The 14,359-nt window shown below is 45.1% G+C and overlaps 1 protein-coding gene across 3 annotated transcripts in view; it reads left to right on the top strand.

Moving 5' to 3' along the window:
• The first annotated feature begins 1,078 nt into the window (after positions 1 to 1,078).
• osbpl10a (oxysterol binding protein-like 10a) overlaps positions 1,079 to 14,359 on the top strand; it is a 64,273-nt gene continuing 50,992 nt past the window's right edge. The window contains exon 1 of one of the 3 annotated variants that reach the window (XM_035523315.2): positions 1,079 to 1,750. In XM_035523315.2, the coding sequence (XP_035379208.2) occupies positions 1,515 to 1,750 (236 nt within the window). In that variant the 5' untranslated portion in view covers positions 1,079 to 1,514. Of the gene's footprint in view, positions 1,751 to 14,044 lie in introns of those variants that run through there. The other 2 variants (XM_035523321.2, XM_081711792.1) reach the window with 2 other exon arrangements.

Below are 14,359 nucleotides of genomic sequence, written 5' to 3' on the forward strand. Positions count from 1 at the left end.
AGATGTACAGATTCTTTCCTTCCTATCTTGTTGGAGGCATACTGGTTTACTGTAAATGTTTTTCTTAAAACATAATTGGAAGAATCTAATTTTCTGTAAGGCAGGTGGATAAAATGAAAATTGAGATTAAAACAATGGGACATAGCGGTTTGGACAGGGTCAGGGAGGCGGGTCGCTCAGGATTACGGGATCTCTTCAGTTCTCTGACAGTACTCGGCGAGCCGTGACAGGGCCGGGCGGTGCACTGGGACGAGCACAGAACCAGAGACAGCAGAGTAAACCCAGTCCACAGTGCTCAGCAGTACCCTGGGGAACAGCGGTAAAGCGCTCAGGAAAAGCTGAGCGCAGGTTATCCTTTAAATACTAAAGCGTTCAGCACTGCAGTGTTAAGTACTAAAACACTCAAAGAGCAAAGCCAGGGAAAGCCACATTTTAAGACATTTAAAACTAATTTTAACATTCGTTCGTTTGATTAACTTTTAAACTCTAGAACAGGAATCTCCTGACTGTGCCTCAGTCTGTATTAAAAATAGTTTGGAAGACATTGTCTTCAGGGATCTAAGGTATACTGTGTCGGTATACTGTTTGTTATGCTGCGTAATTCTGATTTTAGCTTTAAAGTCCTGGTCAGGAATACTTCAACTGGACGTGTGCTGTATGGGTAACGCCTGACACATCTACAGAGGTTATCAGAGTGCTCTTATCCAAACAAGCCAACATCTAGGCGGTTTTAACTATAATAACTCACCCATTTAGTAAATGTTCTGGCATGCAAATTTGGAAAAGCACTGCTCTGGGGAGACTAGCCAATCAGAATGCTCCGCCCAGACGAGTCTACCCAATCAGAACGCTCCGATCAGGCGCGTCTACCCAATCAGAACGCTGCTTCCGTAAAGCTTTTCGCTTTATTTCTTCTAAACACGTGCTGCATAAATAAAGCCTGAGTTACACTTCGCCTCGTGCTGGAGGGGAACGTTCACAGCGCTCGCGCTCATGTTGCTACTGGTGCACGAGCGTGTCACGCGCTTCCGCAGCCGGGCGATTAGCGTTCTCCTGCCGGCACGCGGTAGCGCTGCGCTGCTGTACAGTGTGCAGGCGCCCGCGCGATATGTCGAACAGGACTCGCAAGAGTAGACGGGAGTGTGTTTACGTGCACAGACACACGTGACGCGGTGAAAATCTGTGAATCAGCATTTCAGCGGAATTGATCCCCGTAGTCACGCGCATCCCTCTGCCTCGGGATCGCGCTGCGCATTTGGCCGCGCGAGCGGAGTGGGTTGTAATATCCGGGTTGGCGGAGGACGGGAGGGAGTGTCTGTTCTGAGATTTACACACACACGCGCGCTTCAGCCGCAGCGGAGTCACTTCGCTGCCCTGCCGTTAGCATGCCCACGCGATGCGTTCTTACACAGGCGGAGAGTGATGGAAACTCGCTTTGAAAGGGAGGCGATTTAGGTCGCGCGAGCCCGCCCTCGTCTGCACGTCGCGCGCGCGCGAGCCTGGGCTTTGCCAGCATGGAGAGGACGCTGTCGCATCTCGCCCCTGCACACGCGAGCTCGGGATCTTTGCCCGCGGACGGAGCACACACGACGCGGAAGCTGGCGCGAGCAGGCGCGCACAGCCCCGGCTCAAGCTCGCGCGGTCGCTCCGGTCTGGTGGCAAACGACGTCCCCGCGCAGAGCACACGCGCGCGGCAGCTGGAAGGAGTGCTGAGCAAATACACCAACCTGATCCAAGGCTGGCAGAACAGGTAAATGACCGCCGGCGCGCGCACGAGTCCGCGCGCAGCGAGCTTCTGACGGGTCCTTAAAGCAGCTGCTCCTACGGTCCCGCGGAAACGGTTGGAGCGCTGCGTGCTTTGTGCACGTCTGGATACGTGTCCGTTCACAGCGCGTGGCATGAACACGGGCTCGAGGTAACCGTGGCATTAAACTCTGCCCGAGTCTGCTGTGCTGGAGAAAGCGAGCCAGCTTCTGCGTGCCACGAGTCGCTGAAGTTGGGAGAAGTTCAACAAAAGCGTTAATGTGCACGTCCGTGGAGGCGCGCGGCGCGCGTCGCTTTGGTTGCAAAAGCAGAGATTTGTTGTTATTTGTTGGGTTGACTCCGTATTCACACTTTTGAACCACACTTTTTGAACCATCATGGTTTATGAACCATAAACCATGAACAGGGCGAGTCTAGTAGTGCTGGTGTGTTCATCTCTGTGGTGGTCTTACAGTAGTGCTGGTGTGTTCGTCTCTGTGGTGGTCTTACAGTAGTGCTGGTGTGTTCGTCTCTGTGGTGGTCTTACAGTAGTGCTGGTGTGCTTCTCTATGGTGCTCTTACAGTAGTGCTGGTGTGTTTGTCTGTGGTGGTCTTACAGTAGTGCTGGTGTGTTCATCTGTGGTGGTCTTACAGTAGTGCTGGTGTGTTCATCTGTGGTGGTCTTACAGTAGTGCTGGTGTGTTTGTCTCTGTGGTGGTCTTACAGTAGTGCTGGTGTTTTCGTCTCTGTGGTGGTCTTACAGTAGTGCTGGTGTGTTCATCTCTGTGGTGGTCTTACAGTAGTGCTGATGTGCTTCTCTATGGTGGTCTTACAGTAGTGCTGGTGTGTTCGTCTCTGTGGTGGTCTTACAGTAGTGCTGGTGTGTTCCTTACAGTAGTGCTGGTGTGTTTGTCTCTGTGGTGGTCTTACAGTAGTGCTGGTGTGCGTCTCTGTGGTGGTCTTACAGTAGTGCTGGTGTTTTCGTCTCTGTGGTGGTCTTACAGTAGTGCTGGTGTGTTCGTCTCTGTGGTGGTCTTACAGTAGTGCTGGTGTGCTTCTCTATGGTGGTCTTACAGTAGTGCTGGTGTGTTCGTCTCTGTGGTGGTCTTACAGTAGTGCTGGTGTGTTCATCTGTGGTGGTCTTACAGTAGTGCTGGTGTGTTCATCTGTGGTGGTCTTACAGTAGTGCTAGTGTGTTTGTCTCTGTGGTGGTCTTACAGTAATGCTAGTGTGTTTGTCTCTGTGGTGGTCTTACAGTAGTGCTGGTGTGTTCATCTGTGGTGGTCTTACAGTAGTGCTGGTGTGTTTGTCTCTGTGGTGGTCTTACAGTAGTGCTGGTGTGTGTCTCTGTGGTGGTCTTACAGTAGTGCTGGTGTGTTTGTCTCTGTGGTGGTCTTACAGTAGTGCTGGTGTGTTTGTCTCTGTGGTGGTCTTACAGTAGTGCTGGTGTGTGTCTCTGTGGTGGTCTTACAGTAGTGCTGGTGTGTTTGTCTCTGTGGTGGTCTTACAGTAGTGCTGGTGTGTGTCTCTGTGGTGGTCTTACAGTAGTGCTGGTGTGTTTGTCTCTGTGGTGGTCTTACAGTAGTGCTGGTGTGTTTCTCTCTATGGTGGTCTTACAGTAGTGCTGGTGTGTTTCTCTCTATGGTGGTCTTACAGTAGTGCTGGTGTGTTTCTCTCTATGGTGGTCTTACAGTAGTGCTGGTGTGTTTCTCTCTATGGTGGTCTTACAGTCCTTTCATGGCACTCAAACTGTGACGTGCAGTAATTCAAGCACAGAAAGCCCCATATCAAACCAGAACGACTCCACACACACATGACTGCATCCAGGCACCAGGGAATGACATAAAAGAACCAAAACGCACTCAGGGTACTGAACACACGTCATGTCGCACGTTTCAACTCTGTGAATAAATGCAGGCCAATGGCGTTGCAGTGGGACAACAGACACAAGAACCATTTGCTCGATTAAAACCATTAAAATGAAGAAAAAGGAACCACTGATCCGTGATAAACTGATGTGCTCATGCAGCAATCGCCATGTTTTTCAAAAAGTAACAGTAATCTAGTAATAAGAGTCGGAACTAGATTCAGAAAATTAATTTATTTATTTTCACTCTGTCTCTGACATGCTGATGTTCTGTCCACACCATGATGGACTCTGTTAACGACTCTTTGGTCCTCGTGCATAGACATGCAGCACTTAGACTTGGGTTAACCCACGTGGGGAAATGGAGCTGGCCACGAAACCGGTCATTCCGTTACGCATGACGAGAGTGACAGAACAGACATGTTACACCCATTCTCCCTGCTGGCTGCGTTTTACCAGTGTATATATGGAGATTCCATATGCTTCTCCACAGAGTGGCTCTCCCCTCTGACCTCAGCACAGTCCTTCCGCGCTATGCGCACGCGGCGTCTTCAACAGGCCTCGTGCTCTGCCGCCCCTCATCTATGGACTGACCTCTCTGACCAACAGGTTTAAAAAAAACACTCAAAACGTTTCTGTTTAGCAGAGTTTATGACTCTCAATTAACTGCTTGATTGCTGTTATTTTTGTTATGTTTTATTGTAGTTTTTTTTTGTTTTTATAGTGGTGCTTTTACCTTGTAGTACTTTGAGATTTGTTTTAAATGTAAAGTGTGTTACAAATAAAATGTATTATTATTATTGTTATTATAGGTCCCAAGAAGCTCTGATTCCTACTTAATTCACCAAATACAGAAATGTCACTGATTTTCAGACTGAGAATTTACCTCCATATATTTGACTTAATATCACATCCATTGTGCCAAAATGCAAAGTAAAATCAACGAAACATCCTCAAACGTGCCACTTGCGTGTGTGCTGTCAGCACCTGGACTGAAGTTCCTGTGCAGGAGGAGTTGTTGGGTTGTTCTGGCTGAGAGACATGATTAGCATTTTTAGCACCACAGCGTGTGAGCAGCAGGACGGAGGAACCTGCTTGCACATTCAGAAGTGGGAGGGGCTTGCTGGAGTAGATAACGTGAGAGGCCTGACTTGCGCCAGGACTGAACCACTAACACGTGAGAGGTCTGACGTGACCAGATTTAGTGATGGTGGTGAGAGGGAGAGAAAGGGAGAAAATTAAGGTGAGATTCTAGTGAAATGGGGAAGCGTGACATGGGACGTTTTCTAGCCTACACACGTTCTTAACTCATGCTGGTCTGATAACGGCACACGTGTGGGTGTGTGAGTGAGCATGAAGCCTGATTTGTTGCTGCTCCTTTTTCACTGTTGCATGGGTGACAGATCAGTTCATAATAGCAGATCAGTTCATAATCAGTTTATAATAGCAGATCAGTTCATAATCAGTTCATAATAGCAGATCAGTTCATAATCAGTTCGTAATAGCAGATCAGTTCATAATAGCAGATTAGTTCATAATCAGTTTATAATAGCAGATCAGTTCATAATCAGTTCATAATAACATCAGTTCATAATAGCGGATTAGTTCATAATCAGTTTATAATAGCAGATCAGTTCATAATGAGTTCATAATAACATCAGTTCATAATAGCAGATTAGTTCATAATAGCAGATCAGTCCATAATAACAGATCAGTTCATAATAGCAGATCAGTTCATAATAACATCAGTTCATAATAACAGATCAGTTCATAATCAGTTCATAATAGCAGATTAGTTCATAATCAGTTTGTAATAGCAGATCAGTTCATAATAGATTAGTTCATAATAGCAGTTCAGTTCATAATCTGTTTGTAATAGCAGATCAGTTCATAATCAGTTCGTAATAGCAGATCAGTTCATAATAGCAGATTAGTTCATAATCAATTTATAATAGCAGATCAGTTCATAATCAGTTCATAATAACAGATCAGTTCATAATAGCAGATTAGTTCATAATAGTAGATCAGTTCATAATAGCAGATCAGTTCATAATAGATCAGTTCATAATAACAGATCAGTTCCTAATCAGTTCATAATAGCAGATCAGTTCATAATAGCAGATCAGTTCATAACAGATCAGTTCATAATCAGTTCATAATAGCAGATCAGTTCATAATAGCAGATTAGTTCATAATCAGTTTGTAATAGCAGATCAGTTCATAATAGCAGATTAGTTCATCAGTTTGTAATAGCAGATTAGTTCATAATAGCAGATCAGTTCATAATCAGTTTGTAATAGCAGATCAGTTCATAATAGCAGATTAGTTCATAATAGTAGATCAGTTCATAATCAGTTTGTAATAGCAGATTAGTTCATAATAGCAGATCAGTTCATAATAGCAGATTAGTTCATAATAGCAGATCAGTTCATAATAGCAGATTAGTTCATAATAGCAGATCAGTTCATAATCAGTTCATAATAGCAGATCAGTTGTTAATCAAACACTTTTTGAGTTCATACTCACAATGCTTTGTGACATTATGCACAGTTACCCAGACACAGACACACACTCAAACACGCACACACACACACAGGCACACACTCTCACACTCTCTCACACACACACACAGAGTTTCTGCAGTGGCTACATTGTTCTAAATGTTAAGGTTTTAAAAAAAGAAAAGAGAAAGAGCAGGCAGCCCAGATCTGGCTGGTGAGCTGCACGTCTCTATGTGTAACTGTGTCTCTGTGTCTGTGTGTTACTGCGTCTGTGTGTGACTGTGTATCTGTGTGTGACTGTGTCTTTGTGTCTGTGTGACTGTGTGTCTATGGTTTCTGTGTGACTGTGTCTCTGTATCTGTGTGTGTCTGTGTGTGACTGTGTCTTTGTGTCTGTGTGACTGTGTCTCTGTGTCTGTGTGTGTCTGTGTGACTGTGTCTCTGTGTCTGTGTGTGTCTGGGCGCTGTGCAGTCTGAGTAAATCCTCTCGCACTGCTCTTTCTCAGAGGTCTGTTTGGGTGTGGATGTTGCATTTCTGGACTGTGTTGAGTTCTACAGTAGCAGGTCCCTCGTCTGAGAAGTGCTAGAGTGGCTCTGACCCTGGCTGACCTTTCACCTGCTCTTCTCTCATCTGCGTTTAGCATGAAGGTCTTTGTGAGGTTAAATCCTGGAGTGTGGTTTCCTCCTCTCAAGCTGTCTTCAGTCAGCCCTCCACTAAATCAGTAAAGAAGCAGTTCACGGCCAGTGTCATTGACCCCAGGGCATGAGGTGTGTGTGTGCGTGTGAGGGTGATTTATCCTGGAGTCTCGTATGGGTCTACATGTGTAATGAGCTTTCCAAACTTGATGTTCTCCTGGCATCAAAAGAAACTTTCTTATGAGTCAGCATATCCAAAAAAAAAAAAAGTTTTCTTCAAAAATTCATTAGCATGGCGTACACTTCCTGACCATGGCAGCAGACAGACTACACACTCTGCCTCTACACCAGCTTGTAGACACCAAATGTGTGCATGCGTATTCGAGTTAATGCATATGTAAGTGTGTGTGTGTTGGGGGCGCGTGGGGGTGTGTACAGGGTGTGTGTGTGTGTGTGTGTGTGTGTGTGTGTGTGCGCGTGTGCCAGTGGTGTGTTGCGTGCAGCGAGGTGACTGCATGTTCGTGACCTCCTGCGCGCCCACATCACAAGCGTCCATTCCACTCTCTCCGTCTTGGGTGTGTGTGTGAGTCGTGGTGCTGTAGATGGAGCCCCGGGGTTTCCTGGAGGTCACGTGTGTGACATATGTGCCGAGGGGAAGGGTTTCACTCGGGGAGACTCTATGTCGCTATGGTAGCACGGCATGTAGCTGCTGGGGCCCAAACCCGCATAGCACTGCTTCTGAAGGTTGCTGTGGCACTGGAGTTGGTTACCAGGGTGACAGCAGAAGCAGCAGCACCCCGTTGCCACGGTGCTGGCATCTGCTGGGGCCCATCGACATGCACGATCTCCACTGTCAGGAAGAGCAGCTTCCACTCCCAAGGTGCCACCATCTTAGCAGGAGTGCAGAGACTCTGAGAGACGCCGCCAGCTTCTGGTCAGGGTTTGGCCTTGTGGCTCAGAAAGGCCTGGGCTCCCTTCAGCCTGATTTGTTGGAGCCATGAACACACCCCTAGGGTTGGGGGCTGCCACCCTCCCTGGGCAGTGTCTCTAGGATAAACCGCTGCTGTGGGTATGGGTCTGGCCCTTATCTGTTTCCTCATACTTGTTTCATCTGTGTGCTGACAGAACTGCGTGACCTAAAATGAACCCTCTTATCGGTGGCCATTCCACAGTCCCTTCCTGTTGATATTCCACATGACTTACACGTCTCTGGCTAAAGTGCACTGGAAGCTTCTCTGTGAGTTAAATATTCACCTCATGTCTGTTTATTGGGGTCAGTTTCTCATACTGCCGAGGCCGACGTGAGTGGGGGAGGGGCATCGACCGCTCTTGTTCCCATACGACCTCTGCTCCTTCCTCTATTTCTGTCTGTCCTGAATACGTGTCTGTCCTGAATACGTGTCTGTCCTGAATCTGTCTGTCCTGAATATGTGTCTGTCTGTCCTGAATACGTCTGTCCTGAATACGTCTGTCTGTCCTGAATATGTGTCTCTGTCCTGAATACGTCTGTCCTGAATATGTGTGTCTGTCCTGAATATGTGTCTGTCTTTCCTGAATACGTCCGTCTGTCCTGAATACGTCTGTCTGTCCTGAATACGTCTGTCTGTCCTGAATATGTGTCTCTGTTCTGAATACGTCTGTCTGTCCTGAATGTGTCTCTGTCCTGAATATGCATGTCTGTCCTGAATGTGTGTCTGTCCTGAATACGTCTGTCTGTCCTGAATACGTCTGTCCTGAATACTTCTGTCCTGAATGTGTCTGTCTGTCCTGAATACGTCTGTCTGTCCTGAATACGTCTGTCCTGAATATGTGTCTGTCTGTCCTGAATACGTCTGTCTGTCCTGAATACGTCTGTCCTGAATGCGTCTGTCTGTCCTGAATATGTATGTCTGTCCTGAATATGTGTCTATCTGTCCTGAATATGTCTGTCCTGAATATGTGTCTGTCTGTCCTGAATACGTCTGTCCTGAATACGTCTGTCTGTCCTGCGTTCATTTCTGCAGCTCTGGGTGTGTAGCCAGTGATGTCCCTGACTGAAGCACATGTGCATTTCACACACAGGACAGCACATCTCTGGCCACTCCAGCGTGAGCCGTGTGTGTATGAGACTGAGGGAAACGTGAGAATCGTGTTTCATGGAAGTACAAAGGTCTGACGGGTCAGTGGGTCCTGGACAAATGTGGATTCCTCTCTGTTGTACTGTGTTTCCCACAAGCCTCAGCTACTCGGAGGTATGCAGCACTGCCTGGATATGGCAGCTTCACCATGACGGAGTGGAGCACATCTCATGATGACTGCTGTGTGACACGTGCACTCTTTACGAGCACTCTTTACTTGCACTCTTTACGAGCACTCTTTCCACATTAGTACACTGTAGGGTTTCAGTTCTGGGCTAACTGCAAAGTGAGGCTGTGTGCAAATAAGCCAATTCAATTGATATGAATTCCTTTATAATTCCTTTATAATTTCTTTATTTTTCTTGATTTTTTTAAATTGTGTTGAGTGAACATCCAGACTGTCTAACAGAACTTACACACAAAAAAGGGAAAATAGAGCAGTTAGATTAAAATGTAGCTAAATAAACAATACCCCACTGTAGGGTTAAACTACACCACTGTAGGGTTTAACTACCCCACTGTAGGGATTAACTACCCCACTGTAGGGTTAAACTACCCCACTGTAGGGTTAAACTACACCACTGTAGGGTTTAACTACCCCACTGTAGGGTTAAACTACACCACTGTAGGGTTTAACTACCCCACTGTAGGGTTAAACTACACCACAGTAGGGTTTAATTACCCCACAGTAGGATTAAACTACACCAGTGTAGGGTTTAATTACCCCACTGTAGGGTTTAACTACACCAGTGTAGGGTTTAACTACCCTACTGTAGGGTTAAACTACACCACAGTAGGGTTGAATCACCCCACAGTAGGGTTAAACTACACCAGTGTAGGGTTTAATTACCCCACTGTAGGGTTTAACTACACCACTGTAGGGATTAACTACCCCACTGTAGGGTTTAACTACCCCACTGTAGGGTTTAACTACACCACTGTAGGGATTAACTACGCCACTGTAGGGTTAAACCTCACCACTGTAGGGTTAAACTACACCACTGTAGGGTTTAACTACCCCACTGTAGGGTTAAACTACAACACAGTAGGGTTTAATTACCCCACAGTAGGGTTAAACTACACCAGTGTAGGGTTTAACTACCTCACTGTAGGGTTTAACTACACCACTGTAGGGTTAAACTACACCACTGTAGGGTTTATCTACCTCACTGTAGGGTTTAACTACACCACTGTAGGGTTTAGTTACCTCACTTTAGGGTTTAACTACACCACTGTAGGGATTAATTACCCCACTGTACGGTTAAACTACCCCACTGTAGGGTTTAATTACCCCACTGTAGGGTTTAACTACACCACTGTAGGGTTTAACTACACCACTGTAGGGTTTAATTACCCCACTGTAGGGTTAAACTACACTTATATACTCAACCTGGTTTTTCAGAACATCCTGCAGTTTGGATTACAGAGAAGCGGTGACCTGATTTTATTCATAATTTATTTAAAGTCCCCAAACCTCCAAACCAATAAGATGAGGTCTGTGTGGTGGATCTGTAGCCTACCAGTTTACTTTCAATTAATATAATAAAAACCACATTTATGCAGACTGTAGAACTGCAAAGGGAGAGGACATTTCTAAACTAAAACAATTCGATCACATTTAGCAGATATAAAGTTCTGAAATTCTGTGTGTGTGTGTGTGTGTGTGTGTGTGTGTGTGTGTGTGTGTGTGTGTTACGAGCACTCTTTCCACATTAGTACACTGTAGGGTTTCAGTTCTGGGCTAACTGCAAAGTGAGGCTGTGTGCAAATAAGCCAATTCAATTGATATGAATTCCTTTATAATTCCTTTATAATTTCTTTATTTTTCTTGATTTTTTTAAATTGTGTTGAGTGAACATCCAGACTGTCTAACAGAACTTACACACAAAAAAGGGAAAATAGAGCAGTTAGATTAAAATGTAGCTAAATAAACAATACCCCACTGTAGGGTTAAACTACACCACTGTAGGGTTTAACTACCCCACTGTAGGGATTAACTACCCCACTGTAGGGTTAAACTACCCCACTGTAGGGTTAAACTACACCACTGTAGGGTTTAACTACCCCACTGTAGGGTTAAACTACACCACTGTAGGGTTTAACTACCCCACTGTAGGGTTAAACTACACCACAGTAGGGTTTAATTACCCCACAGTGGGATTAAACTACACCAGTGTAGGGTTTAATTACCCCACTGTAGGGTTTAACTACACCAGTGTAGGGTTTAACTACCCTACTGTAGGGTTAAACTACACCACAGTAGGGTTGAATCACCCCACAGTAGGGTTAAACTACACCAGTGTAGGGTTTAATTACCCCACTGTAGGGTTTAACTACACCACTGTAGGGATTAACTACCCCACTGTAGGGTTTAACTACCCCACTGTAGGGTTTAACTACACCACTGTAGGGATTAACTACGCCACTGTAGGGTTAAACCTCACCACTGTAGGGTTAAACTACACCACTGTAGGGTTTAACTACCCCACTGTAGGGTTAAACTACAACACAGTAGGGTTTAATTACCCCACAGTAGGGTTAAACTACACCAGTGTAGGGTTTAACTACCTCACTGTAGGGTTTAACTACACCACTGTAGGGTTAAACTACACCACTGTAGGGTTTATCTACCTCACTGTAGGGTTTAACTACACCACTGTAGGGTTTAGTTACCTCACTTTAGGGTTTAACTACACCACTGTAGGGATTAATTACCCCACTGTACGGTTAAACTACCCCACTGTAGGGTTTAATTACCCCACAGTAGGGTTTAACTACACCACTGTAGGGTTTAACTACACCACTGTAGGGTTTAATTACCCCACTGTAGGGTTAAACTACACTTATATACTCAACCTGGTTTTTCAGAACATCCTGCAGTTTGGATTACAGAGAAGCGGTGACCTGATTTTATTCATAATTTATTTAAAGTCCCCAAACCTCCAAACCAATAAGATGAGGTCTGTGTGGTGGATCTGTAGCCTACCAGTTTACTTTCAATTAATATAATAAAAACCACATTTATGCAGACTGTAGAACTGCAAAGGGAGAGGACATTTCTAAACTAAAACAATTCGATCACAGGTAGCAGATATAAAGTTCTGAAATTCTGTGTGTGTGTGTGTGTGTGTGTGTGTGTGTGTGTGTGTGTGTGTGTGTTACGAGCACTCTTTCCACATTAGTACACTGTAGGGTTTCAGTTCTGGGCTAACTGCAAAGTGAGGCTGTGTGCAAATAAGCCAATTCAATTGATATGAATTCCTTTATAATTCCTTTATAATTTCTTTATTTTTCTTGATTTTTTTAAATTGTGTTGAGTGAACATCCAGACTGTCTAACAGAACTTACACACAAAAAAGGGAAAATAGAGCAGTTAGATTAAAATGTAGCTAAATAAACAATACCCCACTGTAGGGTTAAACTACACCACTGTAGGGTTTAACTACCCCACTGTAGGGATTAACTACCCCACTGTAGGGTTAAACTACCCCACTGTAGGGTTAAACTACACCACTGTAGGGTTTAACTACCCCACTGTAGGGTTAAACTACACCACTGTAGGGTTTAACTACCCCACTGTAGGGTTAAACTACACCACAGTAGGGTTTAATTACCCCACAGTAGGATTAAACTACACCAGTGTAGGGTTTAATTACCCCACTGTAGGGTTTAACTACACCACTGTAGGGTTTAACTACCCCACTGTAGGGTTAAACTACAACACAGTAGGGTTTAATTACCCCACAGTAGGGTTAAACTACACCAGTGTAGGGTTTAACTACCTCACTGTAGGGTTTAACTACACCACTGTAGGGTTAAACTACACCACTGTAGGGTTTATCTACCTCACTGTAGGGTTTAACTACACCACTGTAGGGTTTAGTTACCTCACTTTAGGGTTTAACTACACCACTGTAGGGATTAATTACCCCACTGTACGGTTAAACTACCCCACTGTAGGGTTTAATTACCCCACTGTAGGGTTTAACTACACCACTGTAGGGTTTAACTACACCACTGTAGGGTTTAATTACCCCACTGTAGGGTTAAACTACACTTATATACTCAACCTGGTTTTTCAGAACATCCTGCAGTTTGGATTACAGAGAAGCGGTGACCTGATTTTATTCATAATTTATTTAAAGTCCCCAAACCTCCAAACCAATAAGATGAGGTCTGTGTGGTGGATCTGTAGCCTACCAGTTTACTTTCAATTAATATAATAAAAACCACATTTATGCAGACTGTAGAACTGCAAAGGGAGAGGACATTTCTAAACTAAAACAATTCGATCACAGGTAGCAGATATAAAGTTCTGAAATTCTGTGTGTGTGTGTGTGTGTGTGTGTGTGTGTGTGTGTGTGTGTGCATTCTGTAGTGGTCCAGCCTGCCAGTACAATCTGCAATTCTGATCATGAAAAAATGTAAGAAGTAATAGCAATATGTAGTTTATTTATTGATTATCATGTAGTTTTTAAATATACTTGGAGCCTTTTGTATAATTGTCATCAAAATGCTGCATTTTGGAAAAGCAGTTCTGTCTGGTCATCAGAAGGTTCCACCTTCTCTCATCTGGGTGTTCTTCCATTGCACTGGGCAGGTGTTGAATAAACCTCTGTGTTGTGATGTACAGCTGTTCTCCAGTTCGAGTGGGTGTGGTTTGAGTTGGTTGCTGTGCTGCAGTTCTTCAGGCTCTGTGCCAAGCGAGGGGCTTGGCGTGTGGGTGGGTGACATTCTCTCACTGCTCAGCTCTCTGACACATCAGGACACGCTGAGAAGCTGTGAAGACAAGGAGACATTACCTGTCAATCCACAGATTGTTCTGTTACGCATATAATGACAGAAATTGAACCTTGCTCGCCTGCACTCCCCCCCACCCTAAGAACAACATCCCTAATTGATGTTCTTAGGGAGACCAGATGCTGGTTGCTGAGTCATGTTTCCTGGCCTGCTTTTTGGTTATCACATGGAAACAGTCATCAGGAAACAGAAGCCACGTTTCCTCCAGCACTGTGCTGGCCGCCATGCTGGAGCGGGTTTCCACTAACCAGCGACCCTTTTAAGAACTGACCCACTTTTCCACTGGTTTGCGCGGCCCATGATTACGTATCTGGAAGTAGGTGTTCCCCGAGTCTGGGAACAGGAGTAAGAAGGAATTGTACACACCCCATGGCAGACCACACGCTATTGTACATTTTTCCTTCTCTCTCTCTTTCTTTCACGTCTAACCATCCAAAATCTAAACCAGTCTGGTGTTTTTTCCCCCTGAGGATTCGCTCTTCACTATTCACTGCAGTTCTTGTGCTTGTAACAGGAAACATTGGGAAAGAAGCTAAATGACGTTACGTGCTGACATCAGGGTGACCTTTCTGGCCAAGAGCCATTTTATTTACTTATTTATTTGATTTTTTTTACATTTCTTTATGCGTTGGAAAAGTGAGGAACCGTTTAAGCACCGGCACTGACACCGTGCCACCGGAGAAGTGCTGTGTCTGA

This window comes from Electrophorus electricus, chromosome 4, assembly GCF_041902795.1.
Source record: "Electrophorus electricus isolate QZ-2024a chromosome 4, ASM4190279v1, whole genome shotgun sequence".
NCBI classification, from domain to species: domain Eukaryota; kingdom Metazoa; phylum Chordata; class Actinopteri; order Gymnotiformes; family Gymnotidae; genus Electrophorus; species Electrophorus electricus.